At 46.5% G+C, this 22,225-nt stretch overlaps 1 protein-coding gene across 5 annotated transcripts in view; it reads right to left on the bottom strand.

Moving 5' to 3' along the window:
* Positions 1 to 20,832: 20,832 nt before the first annotated feature.
* LOC135916337 (uncharacterized) overlaps positions 20,833 to 22,225 on the bottom strand; it is a 415,240-nt gene continuing 413,847 nt past the window's right edge. For 4 of the 5 annotated variants that reach the window (XM_065449670.1, XM_065449671.2, XM_065449669.1 and 1 more), the window contains one exon: positions 20,833 to 21,253. In XM_065449670.1, the coding sequence (XP_065305742.1) occupies positions 21,048 to 21,253 (206 nt within the window). In that variant the 3' untranslated portion in view covers positions 20,833 to 21,047. The remainder of the gene's footprint in view (positions 21,254 to 22,225) is intronic. The other variant, XM_065449674.1, reaches the window with a different exon arrangement.

Raw genomic sequence — 22,225 nt, 5'->3', positions numbered from 1 at the left:
CTCGTCTTATTTGTATATGTTGTTTCCCGTTTCTGGTCGCCTTTGAATTGCGTTTTCTCTCGTTCTTTTCTTTTATTGATCGTACATTTTCACGTCTCTTATCGGTATGGACGACCCATTCATCGAAACGCACCCAACCCAGCGTTGTGGAGCCAACAGTCCAGGAAGCAAACATGTCAATAGAACCCGGAGCACCTTGTCAGCCCGTGTTTCAAAACTCTTTAGAGATAATTTAAGTCAGTGAACTTTCCCCATCACTCGTCGCCACGTCTGAGCACGACACCAGTAGTGCGATCAGGCGAGGCCAACGGCACTCGGTCCGACGTTCTGTTGCTTATCGGTGCGCCCGCTGTCAAGATGGCTGCAGCATGGTCAGTGATATGGCTTCTAGGCCACTTGATGCGCCGTTACGAAGGAAAGAAAAATACGGGCGAAAGAGAACAGCTGGACAGGACGGGCGTTCGTTCTGTCCAATTCGCGTTCGTCACCAGCCCTTTCCCCCCCTGCGTTTTCCTTTGGTGCTTATGCTCGAGCTGCTATTATCGCCTGTTACTGGTCACCGGCAGCGATACTGAGGTCACCATGAGCCTATCTTGACACCCTTAGACGCCGTGACCGCTGCCAGAAGCGGTTGGCTTTAGTGCCGCGCACAATAAATTATATTTGGGCATATGTGAAACATAGACGCCACGCATGCTACAGTGAGTTAATGCATGGTAAATGTTAACAAGAGGCGAGGCTGGACGAACAATTTGATGAGAACCGAAAATAGTTAACGAATCGGATAAAGTAACCGGGGGCGGACAAGCTGGTTTTGTTGCATTCCTCCACATGTCCGTTGCGTCGTCGTTGTCGGGCGACCTCTTCATCTACAGCTTCATTATGTCGCAAAGAAAAACAAACTTCGTCCACAACCACCACCACCACTGGATCTCAAACTCTTCCGTGGCAATGTGTAGTTGGGATCATCTCGCGCCAAACACTGAACTTCCGCATGATTGTTTTCCATGCATGGTATTTATTGTAGAGATACAATGTACGTACTTTAATGGTCTGACAAGGACGTGGAAAGCCCGACGCGCATAACTATACAACAGAGAGAAAACAAATGCTAGCATATTCGCATCCAAAAGGGAAGCAACCACAGAGGCCTCGAGAAGCATCAAGGGTCCGGTTGAAACTGCTTGATAACAAATGTGCTTCCAATGAAAGACCGTTTGACTAAACTGCAGTTTCCAAGGAGCAGTCAGCTTAGCATTGCGGGCCACATGCACATATTTCATGAACTATGTGGTCGAATTGGTATGCGGATTGAAGACAGTCTTCATTTAGAGTCATTTGTAGTACGCCCCAAAACAATTTATTTTTACAAGTGCTAAAACGATGCTGTATATATTTTTAGGTATAGTCGCGTTCAATATGAGCTGCAACACTGTGCTAGTGGTGGAAGGGGCCCCTAAACTGCGTGGCGGCGACTTACGAAAAATTAGAGGGCTAAACACCATTCAACTTACTGGCATGTATTAAGCCAATTCTTCTTTTGGCACCACCGTGCAGTCTTGGTGTCCCTTCAACCATGGGCACCATGTTGGAGCTCGTACTGTGAGCTCACAATGTGAGCTCATGTATGAGCGCGCACATACGCGCTCATACGTCGCAATGATAGAAATTCACAGAATACAAAAAAAAAGACCTTTGCTTTATTCAGCAAAGTTTCAAGCATTCGCGATTAGTAATTTCTGTCGGGTTTTGCAGTCCATGGAGGTATTTCAGAAGCAACAGTGGACAGCACTGTCGCGGTCGAAGACAAAGTTGAGCACATACATAGGAAAGAAGAAGTGATTATTGTTAAGATGGCGGCATCCACTGTCTGACTGTGGGGACATTACTTCAGACTAATAAGTCTTAAAGTCTCGCATGAGAACGTCTAAATGGCTACGAAGGGACGAAATTAGATTAGCTAGACCAGCTTCTTCTTTGGAAAGGTTAGCACTCTCGCTTATAGATCGGGAGAGGGAAATTACGATGTAAGTTTGGGCACCAAGAAAACACACATAGCAGACGCGGGCATGGCGTAAAAAGCGAGAAACCGTAATATTGCTGGGCTTAGAATCAGGTTGCTGGTGGCACAATACCAGAAACTATTAAAGTGTTGCGTAAAGATTGCAGTGTACCATAACTTCGAAAGTTTTATCGGAAAATACCCAAAGGAAGGAAGCGTTGCATCCTTCGATGCGAGCATCTCCGCCGTTGACAACGGGGCAGCCTCGGCAAACGTCCTTGGAGGCGAATCCGTCCGGCCACATCGGCGCACCCAACACATACGACGTAAAACTCCATTAAAGTGATGTACTAGGCGGACCTGAACCTAAAAAGGAAGTTCATGCACGAGCACAAGACGCCGTTATCAGCAGAAAGCATCTCCTTACAAGACGCGTGTATCGCGCACATCGCTTAAATGTGGGTCTCCGTTCCTCGCGTTATTCAGCTCCTTTTTCCCGCTCGCCTTTTATTCTCGGCGAAAGTGCATCGATTCGTGGCCGGCGTAACTATCGAGTTTAGAAATTCGTCGAAGCGCCAGCCGCCGTCGGCTAGCCCCATTGCGCGACGCGACCGGCCGACACGGGCTCGTGTTGTTGCCCGACGACCATCGACCGATACGGCCCGCGTTGCCTCGGGCCGCTGTTGACCCGGCCGATTGTTTGAACGCTGCCGATGGCGAGAAGAATATGCGCCGAGCTGCTTTCTCTGTCTTTCGAGGCACGCGGCGCCGTGAATTCCCGCTGTCATTAGCCGCCGATTGGCGTGCGAGATAATGTCTCTCTGGGAACACGATAATTTACTCTCTCTCCTTTCTGTCGCCGCGTTGGGGAAGGTCGGCGTTTGTTATAAAAGGAAAACGGGGTACGTGTTGCTCGATTGTCGCCAGGTGCGGGCTGCCGCTTTGGGCGTTGCGGGTCCAGCGAAAAGGACGAAACTAACGCCGCATATATAAAACATTGCCAATTGATCAATTGAACAACGGAGCCGGTTAGTTGTCAAGCTGACGGGAAACAACGTCGGGCGTGCACCAAGCGTCCGATACGCCAAGCTTCGTCTTTGGCCGTTTCTATAGCCCTTGCACCGTCCAGTGGCGATGATGCTGACGCGTCTCAAGCGCTTTACAGATACATTTGCTCGCATATTGCAATCACATTGCATCCTATGCGATTACGTGGACAAGTGGCTCAGTTAATATGGCATTGTGCTGTTCAGGCTCGAAGTCTTTGGTAGGTACGACATGAGCGCAGCTTCTGTGTCTCCGTCTTGTTGCGCTGCAAATGACGAATCTGTTGCGACTCCCCCGTTACTTTATTCTTATCCCTTAGAGGAACTATGGCTGTCAGAAGGGAGCTCTTGATTGTCCCGTCACATGCATAGCCCATGTGTTTTGCTTGTGTGCGCTCGGTGCGGCCAAAGACAACGCTGGCACTCCTATCGGTCACGCAGCGCCCGCTATCTCAAAACCGTGGCCAGATCGGCAATGCTCTCACTATGTAGTAAATATTACTGTAAGTTTCTTGCACAAGAGCAAACTGTATAAACGAAGCCTTAAGGATAATTTTAGCTGCTGCTGCACTTAGCATGAATAATCTTCTACTGCTCTGAAATCACCATCCTTGCATTCGCGCTTCCCCCTTTCGTCATGCGCAATCGAAAGCTCTAATTGTTTGACGCGTCAGGTCCGACTTCTCCATTTTCTTCTGTTTTAAGCTCGCTGTCTTATGAAGTGAAACTTGAACTACATTAAGATGTTCAGAAATTATAACTATTAGTCGGTAACCAAACATGAGATATTGCGTCGGGAGAGGAAGAAAAAGGGATTCGGGATGCAACGATTCAGGAAAAGAAGTTGGTCTTCTGCTGTATACTTTATTTTTCCAGAGGTACTGCTGCGACGTCGTGGCGATGTGCTAAGGACCAACCCTTGAGCGCAGTGGTTCAATGACACTTGACTCGAAACTGCTTCGCGTGTGCTATAGTATGAGCACGCGTGCGCGCGCACATGCTGCAAGGAGCACCAGGAGGTCATTCGAAGCGCGCCCTCTTCACACAACGCTTCCTCAAGTGATGACAACACCGGAGGAAGCCCTGCAAGACCTCATGTGTTTGGCATCAACACTCGCACAGTACGTTGCCAAAAACGCGGGATGCCGAAGCACTGCAACGAAGTCTGTGCGACTTGGCATTGCATCTGGCGGTGCTAAGCGTCTGCTCCCTCTTTATTTATGTGGGAGACATGCAGGACGCGCTGTAAATTACTTCCCCGCTTTCAACATGTGGGCGCCAGCTTCGCAGGATCGACGCACGCACAAAACGTACACAAGGGTGCAGTGGTATATCACGAGGTATAGTTGAAACGAAACAAGACATGCGGACACAGTAACACGCACGCGAGAAACCACGGGTGCACGCGTCCTTTCGTGGGATATTTTGCTTTAATTTATTTAGTACCAAAAACGATAACTTGTTCTAACTATAGAGTCTTCAGCCAGGTCCTGTTGATGCGTACGACATAACGGTCAGGGTCGCCCACCTAATGTCACATGACGCAGAAACTAGCAAACTGCTTTAATGGCTCACACCTTCCCTGTTGGTGAATTTATACACGAGTCCACGCAGTCACACGTTTAGAAATTTATTATCATCGTGTGTGCTTTTGTTTAAGGCCTCAAAGTTATTTACTATGCTAATACAATTTTAGGGGTCTTGCATTTGCTGCTACCTTTTAAACATTTAACGGCTATTTTTCCGTTTAGATAAAAAATATACGCTATGGGCAACAGTAACATCTCCTGACGCGCTCTGAAAGTTCAGTGAAACCTTGTGTTGCAGTAGGTTCTATTGAAGCCCTCGCGAAGTGTAGACCTACGTTGAACACGACTATATTGTTCGCACAGGGATTATAGGGGGAAATTGATAATGAGAGAACAAACATGCGAAACAAAAAAACAAACAAACAAACAAACAAAGGAAGAAACGAACGAACGAACGAATGAACGAACGAACGAAGCTGTAATACAAAAATGCATACGTTAGGCGAAAATAAAATAACAAGAAATAAATAAAAGGAATTCGAGAGCTACGTTGGTCCGAATATGACGCCATGTACAGCACAAGCAAGTATCTGACGCGAAGCCGTTCCTGCTCACTTATAGGATGTCCTACTTCCTTCCGGGAATTGCGCATATCACGCATTCGCCAACACGCACATCCCCGAGACGTATTCTAGAAATACTGGATGATAGATGGCGCCCAGAGGCGAGCCCTTTCTGTCCTTGAACTGCGGTGAGCCGCGTATTTACGGACGCTCATCACCGGAAGGCCCGAAGGGGAGCCACCGCGCGGTGCACGAGCCGCTTTCGGCGACGGCGTGCGCCGCGTGGCGCTGCTTGCGAGCCGCGTTGCAACAGTTGCCGCCTGTTGTGTTTCAGGCAGTTGCGCTGAACCGCTGTGGTCGCTTTGCCTGCACGGCCCGCTTGCTAGCCGGGCGCGGTGCAGCCGATCCGCCTTAAGTACTGTGCATCGTTGCGAAAGACGCAAGACAATCAGTCGCCGTTTTTGTAATACGTGTGCAATGTAATGTAGCGCCGTGTTTCGTCAGCGCTCAATTTACGCATTCATTAGTTTGCAGCGCTTACCGAATTTACATGTACACATCGTCTTCCGCTTCAACTCTGTAGAGAAAACGGTGCAGCCCATGGGAGTGAAGCTCCTTAGAGCGATTTTAGTACAGCAGACGCTGCGAAACAGCGTTTGTTTCTAGCGGTATAGGCACACGTTCTGCAAGACATGGTGCTCAACATACACACGATATGCCATTCCTACTCGCTTATTCAGCATTTCCGGCACCTGCTGGCTAGAACTGCCACCTTTGAATAAACTTACGCCAACATGTTTTTGTTCTTTCTCGCACAGGTACACTCCATAAATACGCAAGTATTTGGTATAGTGGAGTAAGCTCTTATTTCTGAATGCATTGCAGGTTGCAAATAAGGTGTTTCACTGCTTTGGCGGCAGGCGATGGCTCGACCACCGAACGCCTCCGCGATGGCGTTGCGCTGCTTGTTGTGGCAAAAAGGTATCTTGGAAGACGTGCGAAACTGTTTAGCACTGCATCGTCGAAATATTGTGAAGCTCGACAAAAGCTGAACCCTTGTATGTTGCTTACCGACCTGTTTGAAGCTTTTGGCGTACTACACCGTTTTAGAGAACGGGACGTCGTCGGAATTTTATGGGCGCCAGAAAACAAAGAAACTATTTCAGTCGTTCTCGCGAGACTGCGCCATGGCTTAGATTTCTTGATTCGTTGTATGCAAAGGCAAGCGTGCAGAGGGAGGCCTTAAAGGCACCGGTGTTTTTGTGTTCGCCCTATCGAAGAGATCCTCGAATAGAAGGACGCCGTTTCTTTCGGCATCGTTTTTGAAACGAAAGGTCAATCGCCTTTTGAAAGTTAACTGTACACCATTTGTGCTCGTTTTTTAAATAAAGTCGTGTTGTACGAAGCCTCGTCTGTTGTATTGACGAGAAGTTAGTGTTTACTTGTACCGAAGATGGAAAACTGTTCCCACTCTCATCTCGCTTTGTTTCCTTTTGTACGAACGCGATAGCCAAAAATAAAGGCGATAGGTATCCTATAGAACTGTTAGAACAATGTAAGTAGCTGGCAATAATACCGCAATAGGTGTGATAAACGTTATCGCACCAGATAGGGCCAAGGAGTTCTTGAAGTGTGTCACGGAAGTGGTTTACTTACTAGATTCTTTTCACGAGCTGAAGAAAGGCAAATTATACGGGAAAGTCCGGAATGCTAACCAAGATCTGCCCGGTTGCCTACCCTTTACTGGGGAAGGAGATTAGGGGCAAAAATGCGTGTCCTCCAACATTCACTTATTCGCCGATGATTGTGTAGTCTTCCGAGAAATTACACATCAAAATGATGTTAATATTCGTCAAAACGATATCAACTCTATACCTAAATGGTGTAAAGCTTGGTTGATGGAACCCAACACAACTAAATGTAAGGTATTACGAGTATCCCGTAGAACTGCTTGCCCCACTTCCTACTCGCTCGAGAACTCCGCTCTCGAATCCGCAACTTGCTATCTAGGCGTTCACGTAACTTCCTCTCCTACTTGGTCTCTTCAAGTTAGAAAAATAATTCGCAATGCCAACCACTCGTTAGGATACCTCCGGCGAAACTTTTGATACGTTCTGGTTTCTTTAAAACTCCTCCTTTACGGAACTTAAGACGAAGTGAACTCGAATATACCGCTTCCATCTGGGACCCCAGAAGTGAAGTATTAACCTCTGTCCACAACCTAGTCCAAAATAACTCTGCCCACTTTATTCTCCAAAACTACAGTCGTACTGCCAACATCACTTTAACGATAGAGCCTCCGCAGCTTGCGTCACTAGCCTGTTGCCGCAACTTTTCTCTTCCACAAAATATACTGCAGTCCGGCTCTGCACAACGACCTTAGTCCTCCTCCATCATACATGTCACTTCGTTTCGATCGTGCACAAAAGGTGAGAATAATGTCGTGCTTAATGCAGTCATGCCGTCAATCATTTATACCCCGCACTTCGCCGGTCTGGAGCCATCTACCGGTATCAGTCATATCGACCATTCATTATTCCCAGTGTAATATTATTTTAGACCCAAGTATATTACTGTGTAACTAACCATTGCAAGTATATATTCATGTCGTTTTCGGTAAACTGCTTGACTGTTTGTTGTTCCGGCTTGAAGTGACTTGTTCTCATCGTTTTAGCTAACCTTGTATTAACAGAATAAAGCCTGTAGCATGTATGTTTCAGTATGTTCCACTCCACTCTGAAATGCAATGTCTGCAAAAAGAAATGTAAAAAGACTGTAGCATTTTCTCACAATCCATGGATCTCGCAGCAGTTATTAACAGCTTTGCGTAAACGGGATAACTTATATAGGAAAACCAAAAAGCAACCGTTTAACATGAACTTACGTGCCCGATATAAAAACTTTTGTAACACTCTTACCTGTAAACTAAAATCAGCTAAGCGATTGTATTTCGAGCAAAAAATTTTACAGGCGGCTAATAACAGTAAAAAAAAATGGGAGATTGTCAACTCTTTCTTAAACAGGAACACACGACTAAACCAAGTATCTAGAATTTTAAATGATGGAGTCGAGCTAAATTCCCCTGCAGATATGGCTGAGGCATTTAGTAGGTTTTTCTTTCCTAACACTTTACCTTCCCCTACACAGACCATCAGCATGAACCGTCTACCCCATTCATTATTTTTATTTCCTACAACGCCGGAAGAAATAACTGCAGTTATAAATAATCTAAAAGTGACAAGCACTGGAATTGATGAGGTCCACCCTGCTAACATTAAATTAATTGTGCACTTAATTTCAGATATACTTTCATTTATTGTTAATTTATTTTTCAAGACTGGTTTATTTCCTTCTGAACTTAAGCGTGGCAAAATCATCCCAGTTTTTAAGAAAGGCGATAGCTCATTATTAAATAATTACAGACCTATTTGCATTCTACCATTCTTTGGGAAAGTTATTGAGAAACTAATTGAAATACGGCTAACGAAATACCTTTCTAAATTTAATATTCTCTCTTCATGCCAGTTTGGTTTTCGCCACGGATATTCCACAGAGATGGCACTTATTCATCTTACTGATCAACTAAAAAAATTAATCGACGAAGGATTTCTTGCCGGTTCAGTTTTTATCGATCTAACGCAAGCATTCGATAGCATAAATCATAATATCCTTTTTTCGAAGCTGGAAGCTATTGGCATTTGTGGGCCTGCCCTCTCACTACTAAAAAGCTACTTATATAACAGAGTTCAAGTTGTTTCCATTTCCAACGCTTATTCTAGACAGCCAATTACTAACGTTGGTGTGCCCCAGGGATCTATCCTGGGGCCACTTCTATTCTTGGTTTATATTAATGATTTACCTAACTGTCTCTCTTCCACAAAATGCATTCTGTACGCAGATGACACCACTATATTCACATTTAATAAAGATATCTCATCTCTCGTTAATAAGTTAAATGCTGACTTAGAAAATATCGTAAAGTGGTGTAAGGCTAACATGTTATATATTAATGCAGCTAAGACTAAATTTGTTGTATTCTCTTCTCATCAGCGAAACATACCATCCATACCACCTATCACTTTCGGTTCTCACCGCCTTCCTCCAAGTTCATGTTCATCTTTTCTTGGTATTCTACTTGACTGTAATTTGAAATATCACAATCATATTGCTCACATAAAAAAGAAAATAGCTTATGGTATACGCATCTTAATTAAAACACGCCCTTACTTCTCACGTGCCACATTACTCTCACTTTACCACTCTTTTGTCCACTCTCACATTACTTATGGCATAATATGTTGGGGTAACACCTATAATACTCACACTGCATCACTCCAGACAGTTCAGAACCGAGCCATAAGAATAATTACTTACAGCCCACGCTTTTCTGGGCTGTAAGTAATTATTAAAAGAGTGGACAGCCCACGCTTTTCTGAAGAAGACGGACGCAAGCGCTAGGGTTCCATCTCGGCTCCTGCTCTCTTGAATGATTTCGGCAAGATTTTCGCCTCTAATCTCCATCATGTTGTTACCAACGCACGTCTAAAGGGAAGAGGATCACATCGATATTGGACTTGTTTCGGTGGGTGGCCTCTTTTCCATTTTATGAACGTTTTTTGTGCTCGGACCACGCCGCCGCCTTTCTGGCCCTAACGACAAGCCTAGCCCGGCGTAGCGCCGATCGGCGCCATCAAGTGTAGCTGGACCAACAATTCTGAGATCTGAGTGACGATGCAGATGACGGTTGACGGGGAGGATCTTCCTCCTGAAGAATTTTCACCAGAATTTGGATGGCAGTCGGCAGTTTCGAAGCGTATGTCCGCCAAGGCGGACTCTGCCAAGCGCCCTAGCGGCGGCGTATGGGGGAATAAGCCTAACGCCGGCGCCTCATTCAGCACTCAGGAAAATGGAAATAAGCTCAAGAGCAAAATCATCAGGGCATCACGGATGCCTCCCATGCCCAAGGAACATGCCAAAATTATCATACGACCCCGCGGAGGGCTGAATATTGCCAAGACAGGACCGACCGTGATCGGTAAAGCGATAGTGCAAGCGGTGGGTCTTACCCCTACGCAGATAAGCTCGGACATCATTTGTCCTAACATACAGCAAAACATTCTGGTGGCCAGCACGCCCAACCGAGACAACGCTTCAAAATACACAAGAATCAGAGCAATTCATGTGGCTGGAAAAATGTTTGAAGTAAGTGCATACGAGGCCGCCCCCCACACCACGTGCAAAGGGGTAATCAGACACATCGACCTCAACGACAGTCCCTCGGACCTGGAACGTAACATCGTCAACGAGAGAAACCCACTGGCCTTGGCGGTCAAGAGAATTAAGAACACAGGCACAATCATCATTGCTTTCGACGGACTCAAGGTTCCGAACTTCGTACGCTATGGCCCAGTCCTTGTGAAATGCTTTCTTTATCGCAAACAAGTTGATATTTGCTACGCGTGCGGTAAACTCGGCCATCGTGCCGACGTTTGTCCGACTCCCGAAGAGTCCACCTGCAGAGGATGTGGGGCAGTCAACCCGGACGATCAACACCAGTGCACGCCAAAGTGTGGGTTGTGCGGGGGCCCACACCCTACGGCGGACAAAACGTGCAAGGAGAGATTCCAGATCCCGTACGTCGTCAGAAGGAGACGATGGGAGAGTGCGACGGTGGAAGCTTCGACCAATGGGGCTTCGTCAACACCACATAGCAGGGAAAGCAAGAAACACTTCGAGCAACCTCCACCGCAAGAGCCTAGGGGGCGCTCCCGATCCAGGGGACGCTCTCGCTCCAGAGAGAGCCCCCAGAGTCGCTCTCGATCCAGAGGCCGCTCTTGTTCCAGAACCAGGACCAGATCACGCTCCAGGGGTCGCTCCGGATCCCGGCGCCGAGTCAGCCAAGTCCGGTTCAAGTCCTGCTCGAGGTCCTGTTCCAGGGATCGCCGACCCGAGTGCTACCCGACCTGGGCCGACCGAGTTCGAGGAACGCCGGAAAAGGTAACGCGGGGCTCACCGCCAGAGCATGATAGAGGTAACAACAGACTAGCACAACTTGAGCGCGAAAACGAGATGATGAAGAACACAATAGCTCGACTGATGACAGAAATTGCTGAGATTAAGAAGGGCGGTCAACCCGTCATGGCTGACAAGCAGCCAGCCACTCCCCAGCTAATGGAAATCCCCATGGTTGAGAAGAGCGATACGGATAAGCAACCGGCCGCTCCCCAGCCAATGGAAGTCCCCATGGTTGAGAAGATCGATACAGAGAGACCCGCTAAAAAGAGGGCAATCGCTAACGAGCAAGAAAGAGCACCAGGCAGGGCCAAATCGGAGATTCGCGAGTTGCTCTCCGCTCTCAGTGACAGCATTAAGCAGATAAATGAAAAGTTCTCGCTCTTCCAAAGCAACATGGCTTCCATGGAGGAGCGCACTAATCAGCGGATCAGCAAAATTGAATCCTTCTTAGAAAACGTTGTAGCACCTGTGCTGGCACCTACAGCTCCTACACCCCCAACAACAGCATCGACTAGTAACAGCTCGGGGGCGATCGGCTCTCCGATGGTTAGCACAGCAACTCAAGAGCAACACGATGGCCACCCAAACTAGCTCATTCAAGATGTGGCAATGGAATTGCAGGGGTTACCTTCCCAAGAGGGCTCCCCTGCAACAATATATTCGCTCGCATGCAGAGAAGCCAAATGTTATCATTTTACAAGAAACATTAACATCTAACGTCACGCTGTCTGGCTACAGGCCCGTAGCAAAGCACGAAGAAGGACGGGGGATCGCCGTACTGGTTAGCAACAAGCTGACCCACATCACTCACGACCTTAAGATGACCGCAACTAAAGTTGAATACATGATGATAGAGATCATCCCTAGCCCAACGAACCGCCAAAGTATATTCATCCTGAATGTCTACAGTAGTCCCAAAGCTCAACGACAGCGCTTCAAAGCCCTAATCACCAAGGCCACGCGACTAGCGCGCGACTCCCCTTTGATCATAGCTGGTGACTTCAACGCGCCGTACCACATCTGGGGCTACCCATATAACACTAAAAAGGGGGAGGACCTCTGGCGGGAGGCTCTAAACCTTAACTTGATGCTAGTCACGGACCCAGCGTTCCCCACCAGATGCGGAACATCGTCGAGCCGTGACACGACACCGGATCTCACCTTTGTCAGGAGCATTGCAGCGGTCAAGTGGACAAACCTCGGGGTAGACTTTGGTAGCGACCATTATATCTTGGCCACGCACCTCCAAGTCGACCAGAAGAGACAGCGCATGTCCCAGTACACAGACTGGGACAAATTTCGCAAAATAAGGGAAGAGCGAATGGAGAGTGAGGACAAGCCTAGCCTCGAACAATGGGTTGCACAGGTTAGACACGACATCAAAGCTACCACCAAAGAGGTTTGTACCGACCTCCCGGTGGAAAAGATGAACAGCCGTCTCGCTCACCTATTGGAGGCCAAGCAATCCCTCCTCGCCAGGTGGAAAGGACAACGGCTCAACCGCAGGCTCAGAAAAAGGATATCGGAAATCAACCGAACTATAGAGGAACACTGCAGGGCCCTCTGTAAACAGCAATGGGATGAGGTGTGCAACTCGATCGACGGGCAGATGCGCAACGGTGGCACCTGGAACCTCCTAAAGCATCTCCTCGACGAGACGAACACTAGAACCAACCAACGCAACACACTGGCGCGCACCCTACACACAGCCAAGCAAGAATATTCGAGCAAGGAAATTTTATCGAAACTCGTACAGAAGTACCTATCAGTCGCATCGTGCCCTACACCACCTTCCCCTGACTACGAAGGCTCCGAGAACCCTGAGCTCGACGCAGAATTCGGGATTGAGGAGATCAGGCAGGCGCCCCACGCCCTCAACGGCAGATCGGCTCCGGGTCCGGACAAGATCACAAACAAAGCTCTACGGAATCTGGACGAGAAGTCCATCGAATACCTAACGGACATCATTAACCAAGCGTGGAGCAATGGTAAAGTCCCGGGAATGTGGAAATCTGCCAACACCATTCTCATCCCCAAGCCAGGCAAGCCGCCCAGCCTCGATAACCTCCGCCCAATTTCGCTCACATCGAGCGTGGGGAAAGTTGCTGAGCACGCAATCCTAAACAGGCTTTCACGCTACCTGGAGGACCACGACATTTACCCACACAACATGATCGGCTTCAGGGTCGGACTCTCGACGCAGGACACGATGAAGCTCATCAAACATCACATTATTGACTGTAATACGCGGGACACGAGAGCCATACTAGGTCTAGATCTCGAAAAGGCATTTGATAACATTCTTCACTCGTGCGTTTTAAACACAATCTCGAGCCTAAACCTGGGGAAGCACTTTCATTCCTACACGAGATCTTTCCTGTCAGACAGAGAAGCCACCCTTAAGATCGGGGACCTGACTTCAGACATGATTAAGCTGGGGTCTAAAGGGACGCCACAAGGGTCAGTCATATCCCCAACCCTCTTTAACCTAGTCATGATCGGTCTATCCCGGACACTCTCTGCTATTGACGGTATCAGTCACACCATATACGCAGACGACGTTACCATCTGGTGTACTGGAGGTAGTGACGGACAGGTAGAGACGGCCCTGCAAGAGGCGGTTGATGCTACCGAGAGATACCTTGAATCCATGGGCCTTCGGTGCTCACCGCACAAGTCGGAACTGCTACTTTATCGACCCAAGCGCAGAGGCCCGAAACCAAAGGGATGGAAGCCACTCGCCGAATGCGACATAAAACTGCGCACAAAAGACGGAGGCTATATTCCGAGGGTGGATGCTATCCGGATTCTCGGCATGATGGTAGAGTCGAGTGGTTCAAACAACCAGACAGTGCTGCGACTCACTAAGAAGACGGACAATGCCATCAGACTAATCAGAAGAGTGGCCAACCGGCAGCAAGGCCTCGGAGAAGATAACCTCGTGAGATTGGTACATGCGTTCGTAATGTGTCATTTCACTTACGTCGCGGCCATGCACAACTGGCAAAGATCGGAAAGGGATAAACTCAATGCATTAATCAGGAAGGCAATCAAGAGAGCTCTCGGCCTCCCCGTATACACTCCCACGGAACGCTTACTTCAACTTGGCATGCATAACACGCTAGAGGAAATAGCGGAAGCACAGGAGAGGGCCCAGTTCATCAGGCTATCTACCACACAAGCTGGAAGGCACATCTTACAGGAGCTGGGCGTTCCTTCCAGAGTAATCAAAACAAAGTTCTGCAGCATCCCTCGAGAGCAGCGGGACCGCATCACTGTCGCGCCTATCCCACGAAACGTCCATCCAGAACACAACGTGGGAAGACGTCGGGCGCGCGCGAAGGCTCTCCTGGAAAAGGCTCGTGAACGGGCTTCGCAGAACAGTTTTGTAGATGCAGCGCGCTACGCTGACGGACAGGCCTTCGCTGTAGTTAGCGTAAATCATGAAAGCCAAATAACGAACGCTATCTCGATTCGGACGACGTCCTCTGAAATCGCAGAGCAGGCTGCAATAGCGATGGCCTTATTGGACCACAAGAGGACATCAATCTACAGTGACTCCATATCAGCTGTTAGGGCCTTTGCCAAAGGAACCATATCCGAGCTGGCCCTAGGGATATTAGGAAGCACAGAAATCAAGCCACACACATTGATCTGGTTTCCAGCTCACATGGGACAGATCGAGGGTGCCCCGCCCAACCTCAACGAGTCGGCACACGGAGCTGCGCGAGGGATCATCAACCGCGTAGCTACCGGGCAGCGTGACGCCGGGGGTACTGACAATCGGGACTCTCCTTGCTCGTACACCGAAATTACCAAGCACTTTTACTTGGCTCGGAGGATCTACCCCCTCCCACATTGCAAACTCAATAGACCTCAGGCTTTGACACTAAGGCTTCTACAGACGGGGGCATACCCAAACCCCCTACTTCTTCACAAGATGTACCCCGAAATTCAGACGACAAATGCATGTGCACTATGCAATGACTTGGCGAACTTACCTCACATGCTCTGGCGATGCCCCGCGTTACGCAGTGATGAAAGTAACACTTCTTCACGCTGGGATGCTGTCCTACACAGCCCCAACCTCGAAGACCAGTTATGGGCTGTCCAACGGGCCCGCGACGCAGCGGAGAGGCTCGGCCTCTCTGTCCCGACGTGGGAGCGGCCCGCTGCGCGCTAGGGCGCGCCCTAAAGGACCCTAATAAAGTTTTTCATCCATCCATCCATCCACGCTTTTCTAATGCCACTTCCCTGCTACACGAGAATAACATTCTTACCATATCTGGACTCACTAAATACAACCTAGGTATTTTTTTCTACAGATTTGTGAATAATGAGCTACCATCGATCCCATTTTCGCCTTATAACCTGATGATTCATAGTACCACCAGATTTGCGTTGAATAACAATTTTCTTTTACCAAGAATCCGTACTAACTATGGTAAACAGACTGTAGAATTCTCTTCCATATCAATATGGAACACGCTTCCTTTCACAATAAAAAACACAAGATCTTTATCACATTTTAAAAGAAAACTAAAAATGCATTTTTTATTCGCAGATTAACTACAAGGATTACTGTAGTCGGCCATTGTTCGCTTTTTTCTTCTCTTTTTTTCCCCTCTTTTTTTCTTTTGTTGTTGTAAATAAACTGCTGGTATTTTGTTCGCGCACAATTTCGCTGCTACCATGAGATATGCTAAACCCTGTTATTTTTTGTAATCAATCTTGTATTTTGTTCTGTAACCGTTCTTTTCTTGTTGCTTGTATACTTCCTTATTTTATGCGGTTGTTGCCTTTAGATGTTAACTACAATAACTGTTCTTGTACAGGAGGTCCCGATACAGTCTTTGACTATGGGACCTCCTTTTGCATACTAAGTACTTGTAACTGTTACCCAACTTCTAATAATAAATTTTTGACTCTGATTCTGATTTTGATTCTGGTCTCGAGAGTAACATAAATAAATAAATAAATAAATAAATAAATAGGAGAAAAGCTCAAAGCACAAACACGCACGTGTTGCAGGGTTTTAACATCCGACAGACCGGCTGCTGTGCATCATCATCATCATCATCATCATCATCATCATGTTTTATGTCCATTGCAGGACGAAGGCCCATCCTTGCGATCTTCAATTATCTCTGTCTTCCGCGAACCAATTCCAACTAGCGCCCGCGAATTTCCTAATTTCATCGCTCCACCTAGTCTTCTGTCGTCCTCGATTGCGTTTCCCTTCTCATGGTACCCATTCTGTAACCTTATTGGTCCAACGGTTATCTAACTGGCGCATTACTCGATCAGCCCAGGTCCATTTTTCTCTCTTGATGTCAATTAGAATATCGGTTATACCCGTTTGCTCTATGATCCAAACCGCTCTCTTTCTGTCTCTTAACATTAGGCTTAGCAATCTTCGTTCCATCGCTCTTTGCGCGGTCCTTAACTTGTTCTCAAGCTTCTTTGTCAATCTCGAAGTCTCTGCCCCATATGTCAGCACTGGTAAAATGCACTGATTGTGCACCCTCCTATTCAATTATAATGAAAAGCTTCTAGTCAGGAGCTGGCAATGTCTGCCGTATGCGATCCAAGCCACTTTTATTCTTCTATGAACTTCCTTCTCATGATCAGGGTTCCCAGTGATTAATTGACCTAGGTAAACGTACTCCTCCACACACTCTAGAGGCCGACTGGCAATCCTGAACTCTTTTTCCTTTGTCCGGCTATTTATCATTATTTTTGTCCTTCTGCATATTAATCGTCTACCCAACTCTTACACTCTCTCTGTTAAGGTCCCCAATCATTTGTTTAACTCGTCTGCATTGTTGCTGAATAGAACAATGTAATCGGCAAACCGAAGGTTGCTGAGATATTCACCGTCGATCTTTACTCCTAAGCCTTCCCTGTTTATTAGCTTGAATACTTCTTCCAAGCACGCAGTGAATAGCATTGGAAAAATTGTGTCTCCCTGTCTGACCCCTTTCTTTATAGGTATCTTCCAGCTTTTTTTTGTGTAGAATTAAGGTATCTGTAGAATCTCTAGATATTTTCCAAGGTATTTACGTAAGCGTTTTGCACTCCATGATGACGTAATGCCGCTATGACTATTGGTATCTCTACTGAATCAAATGCCTTTTCGTAAACTATGAAAGCCATTTAGAGAGGCTTATTGTGTTCTGCGGATTTCTCGATAACCTGATTAATGACATAGATGTGATCCATTGTAGAGTATCTCTTCCTGAAGCAAGCCGGTTCCCTTGGTTGACTAAAGTCCAGTGTTGTTCTTAGTCTATGGGAAATTATTTGGTAAATATTTTATATAATACTGGGAGTAAGTTAATGGGCCGATAATTTTTCAATGATTTAACATTTCCCTTTTTGTGGGTTAGCATAATATTTGCATTCTTCCAGTTTTCTGGGACCCTTGCAGACGATAGACACTTTGTATAGAGAGCCGCCAGTTTTCCAAGCATCATGTCTCCTTCATCTTTGATTAAATCTATTCTTACTCCATCTTATCCTGCCGCTCTTTCCCGTTTTATGTCTTGCAGGGCCCTTCTGACCTAATCGCTAGTTATAGGAGGAGTTTCTGTATGCTGTTCATTACTGTTTCGAATGGAGTTGTCCTGAGTCCTCTGGGTACTGTACAGGTCACTATACAATTCTTCTGCTGCTTTTACTATACCTTCGAGATTGCTGATGATATTAACCTGCTTACCTTTCAGTGCATACATCTTGGTTTGTCCTATGCCAAGTTACCTTCTCACTGATTTCCGGCTGCGTCCATTTTTTACGGCTTCTTCAGTGTTTCTCACGTTATAGTTTCGAATATCACTTATTTTCGCCTTGTTGATCAGTTTTGACAGTTCCACAAATTCTATCTTATCTCTTATGTTGTACACTTTCATTTTTTATGGTTTCTTTATTAGGTCCTTTGTTACTTGGGAGAGCTTGCCTACTGGTTGCCTTGGTGTCTTGCCTCCCACTTATGTAGCTGCCTCTGAAGCCAACCTAGTAACGGTTTCATTCATTAGCTATATGTCACCATCACCTCTCTGTTTTAAGGCTGCATATTTGTTTGCAAGTACCAGCCCGAATTTAATTTGTCTGCTTTTATCCTTATGCCTCTGCATTGACCTGTTTTTTCTTGACCAATTTTGCTCTTTCTCTCTTGAAATTGAGATGAATCGTAGCTCTCCCTAACCTGTGATCACTGCACTTTACCCTACCTATCACTTCTACATCCTGCACTATGCTGGGATCAGCAGAATGTATGAAGTCAATTTCATTTCTTGTTTAAGCGTTAGGGCATTTCTAGGTTCACTTTCTGCTTCTACGCTTCCTGAAAAAAGGGTTCATTATTCGAAGCTTATTCCTTTCTGCGAATTCTACCAGCATCTCTCCTCTAGCGTTCCTAGAATAGACGACATGGTTGCCAATTGCTTGTTCACCAGCTTGCTTTCCCCACACTTTTGCATTGAAGTCGCCCATTACTACAGTATATTTAGTTTGCACTTTTCTCATCGCTAATTCAACATCCTCATGAAACTGATCTACTTCCTCATCATCGTGACTGGATGTTGAAGCGTAGGCTTCTACTACCTTTATTCTATACCTCTTATTAAGTTCGATTACCACTACAGCTACCCTCTCGTAGAATTCGTCGATGTTACCCGCTATGTCCTTATAGATTAGGAATCCTACCCTCCATTTCTTTTTATCTAGGAGACCTCTATAGCAGAGCTCATGTGGGTTATTCAGCAATGTATAAGCCTCACCAGTTCTAATCTCACTAAGGCCGATGATCCCCCAAACAATGTACGTCTGATAATTCCTCAAAGAGTCCTGCTAAGCTAGCCTCACTCGAAAGGGTTCGGGTGTTAAAGGTTGCAAGGGTCAGTTTCCATTGGCGGCCTGTATGGACCCAGAGATTCTTGGCACCCTCTGCTGCGTTACAGGTCTGATCGCCGCATTGGTAGGGTGCTCTGCAGCTGCTGAGGACTGAGGGCCATTGGGTAATTGAGTGAGCCATGTGGGAGGGGGTGGCCGAATACTGCACCAGGGAGGCGAATTCCTGTTCTGGTGAGGGAGTGTCTTGTTGAAGCTTAGTGGGCCTTCCTAATTTGGTTGTACTTGGTTTAGTATAGCCCCACTCGCTCACAGTCACAGTTCCTTATTCCAACTGAACCTTATTGGACTACAGTAGGCTTATATGAGCAAAAAAACAAGAGCCAAAAACGAACAACAAAAACTGAATTTTTACACCATGGCGCACTCCACGCATCTTGGCATTCATGTGAGGGATTGTGGCTGTAGGCTCACCTTTGAAAACAGCGTGGTCTTTGCATGAAGTCCCGATCAGAAAGTGAAGGAAATTATAGAGACAGAGGAGATTGTGTGCTCTGGCCACGCATTCGTGAGTAGTATCAAAAAATTAAATTATGGGGTTTTACGTGCCAAAACCACTTTCTGATTATGAGGCACGCCGTAGTGCAGCACTCCGGGAATTTCGACTAGCTGGGGTTCTTTAACGTGCACCTAAATCTAAGTACACGGGCGTTTTGCGTGAGTAGTATGCCTTCTTTGCACCTTGCCAATGAAGAACATTCATAGAGGCGGGAGCGGGGGGTGAGAGACGGGAGCGTTTACGGTGTGTCTAGGTGACGTCACCTTTCAGATTAAATCCCACACGTGGTTTTTTCAGCGCGTGTGCCAGGGTACAAAAACTGCATCGACTTTTTTGTGCTTGTTTTGTACGTACATAAGCCTACTGTTGTCTAACAAAATTCAGTTGAAAGACAGCGCTGTGTGCGTTATCTTATTTTTTTTGTCCTTTCTTTGCATAGTTCCGTGACCGCCATCATGACTGAGCTGTTCCAACTCGCTCAAATCACCACTCTGTAAATTCATATATCAAAAATCTCCGCTTGAGATGCTCTATTAAAATCAGTTTACAGAAGTGCAATATCTGCTTTTGGAGCACGCGGCTACGGATTTGTTAACGTCGCACTTAAGCTTTTCTGAAATTTACGTCCTTGATAATTTTGTAGAAGAAATTCTAGGTCATAAATCTAACTTCTGCTTCGCAGAATTGCTAGGATTTAACTTTCTTTTTCAAAAACACTAAATTTTATTCAAGTCAGCCATGCCGTTGCCTTATAGAAGTATTTCTGCGTTTTCCATGTATACATTAATAGGGAAATCCTAGCTGACCCCGAGCTAAAGCTTCCTCTCGAAAAGTTTGCGTGGAAATTGCCAAATATTTTAGCCATTTAAGAAAAGAAAATTGCCATGTCGGGAAAAAATCTATACTGCACACTTCATAACTTGAAACGTGCCGACCCCTGTACATATATTCACGCTTGGCTTTCAAGTTGTTAAAACAACGTGCCGCCGAAGCAGCAGTAAATGTCTAAATAAAGTTCTTAGAGACAGTCTCTCAATGCTGACCGCATAATTTAATATACGTGAACCTTTTATTGTCGAGAAATCCGCGTGCCCAATGGTTTCGACAGATGTATGTACAGCGGTGAGCGGGGTTGAATTTTTACTTCTATGCACTATAACTTCCTTTTTATTTCTACACGCCGTTGTTTGCTACATCGCGCTACAAGCAGTGAATTTACCCCTACGAATTCAATATCTTGAAGATGGCTACTAGCAAGCAAGAGAACTAAATGAGATGCTTCGAATCTCTGCGTATGAGGACAACGTCACAAGTTCGCCTCTCGTCTGATAAAACTGGCCCACGCCGCGTTTGGATAACTGGAGGTGTATTATTTAAGGGACCTCTTTTTTTTTCAGGTTACGCTAAGTTCTTCTGTATACCCCCGAGCTCTCTGTGTGAAACGCTCTGAGGGTAATACCTATATGCACATAGGCATCAGGTAACTCATTCATACCAGGTTGGAGAACGCCAGAGTGCACGACACAAGCACAGAGAGGTGTAGCTCCGCCACCGGAGAGAATGTATTGCTATAAAACCTTCGTAAGTGCTATGTGATGGAGTATTCCTTTTCGATGTCTTCCAATATGAGTTTTTCCGATGTGTCGTACTCAACGGGTCCACCTTCTTGAGTTGGTGGAAAATGGTTCGCTCTGAAAAATACAAAAAGAAGAAAACAAGGCACCTCTACGTGACATGCCTCCAAACAATGAAAAAGACAACGATACTGGGAGAAATAATACGGAAACCGCTTTCGATGCGATTGGGATTCTTCAGATACTTTACGTATTTTCCGGGATGGTTGTATGTAACCGTTTTCCGTAAATTAGGATCACTGAGTTATCCATGGTCTAATGGATAGATCAGCGGGGTGCTCTGCTGAGGGAACATTGTTCAAAACTTACCGTTGGACCAACTCTGGTAACTGAGCAAGTGACACTGGGTTTGTGCCGTTCTTCGGTGAACCTGCTTCATGATGAACCTGGGACACTGGGCTCAAGCCGGCCCCACTGTCACATATCACGAATTATCTCAATTTTACAAGGATTCGCGCAGAGCGTATCCGTTCCCGAGCACGATTCCCTCCCGGGAGCAGGCCACGACTCTACGGCGGGTAGAGTCGGTCAGTGCTAAGCCCCAAAATGTTGGCTGAACTTTCTAAGCAAGAGTTTAAACCTCACTGCAGGCACTGCGAAGCACTAACCGCAGTCCAAGATCACATAACTTGGGGGTACCCATCCAACCCCTCCCACAAGAAACACCTATTTTCCTCATGGTAGGGAAAGAGTTAACATTCATCCGGTGCTGGGTGGAATCGAAACCGCGTCATATTATATATTCAATCCTGTATAAATATATATTCGGACACGCGGCACACAGGGATATCGCGGCGCCGCTAGATGGCGCAGCTTGGCCAGGGGGATCGACCATTGACTACTGTCTGATGACAGAAGGAATTCACGATAAGTAGAGAAATGGTCATTGATGAGGAAGGGCATAGCAGCATTGGGAGTGACCATAAACGATCATCTTGAAAACGGGATATGTCGTTGGGAAAGAGAGCAAGGAGCGCAAAATGGCCAGTCCGAATTTGATCGCTGAACAAATAGCAAATATAGTCACTA

The sequence above is a fragment of the Dermacentor albipictus genome, chromosome 5 (genome assembly GCF_038994185.2).
Source record: "Dermacentor albipictus isolate Rhodes 1998 colony chromosome 5, USDA_Dalb.pri_finalv2, whole genome shotgun sequence".
Lineage (NCBI taxonomy): Eukaryota > Metazoa > Arthropoda > Arachnida > Ixodida > Ixodidae > Dermacentor > Dermacentor albipictus.
This window is presented reverse-complemented; position numbering and strand designations above follow the sequence as displayed.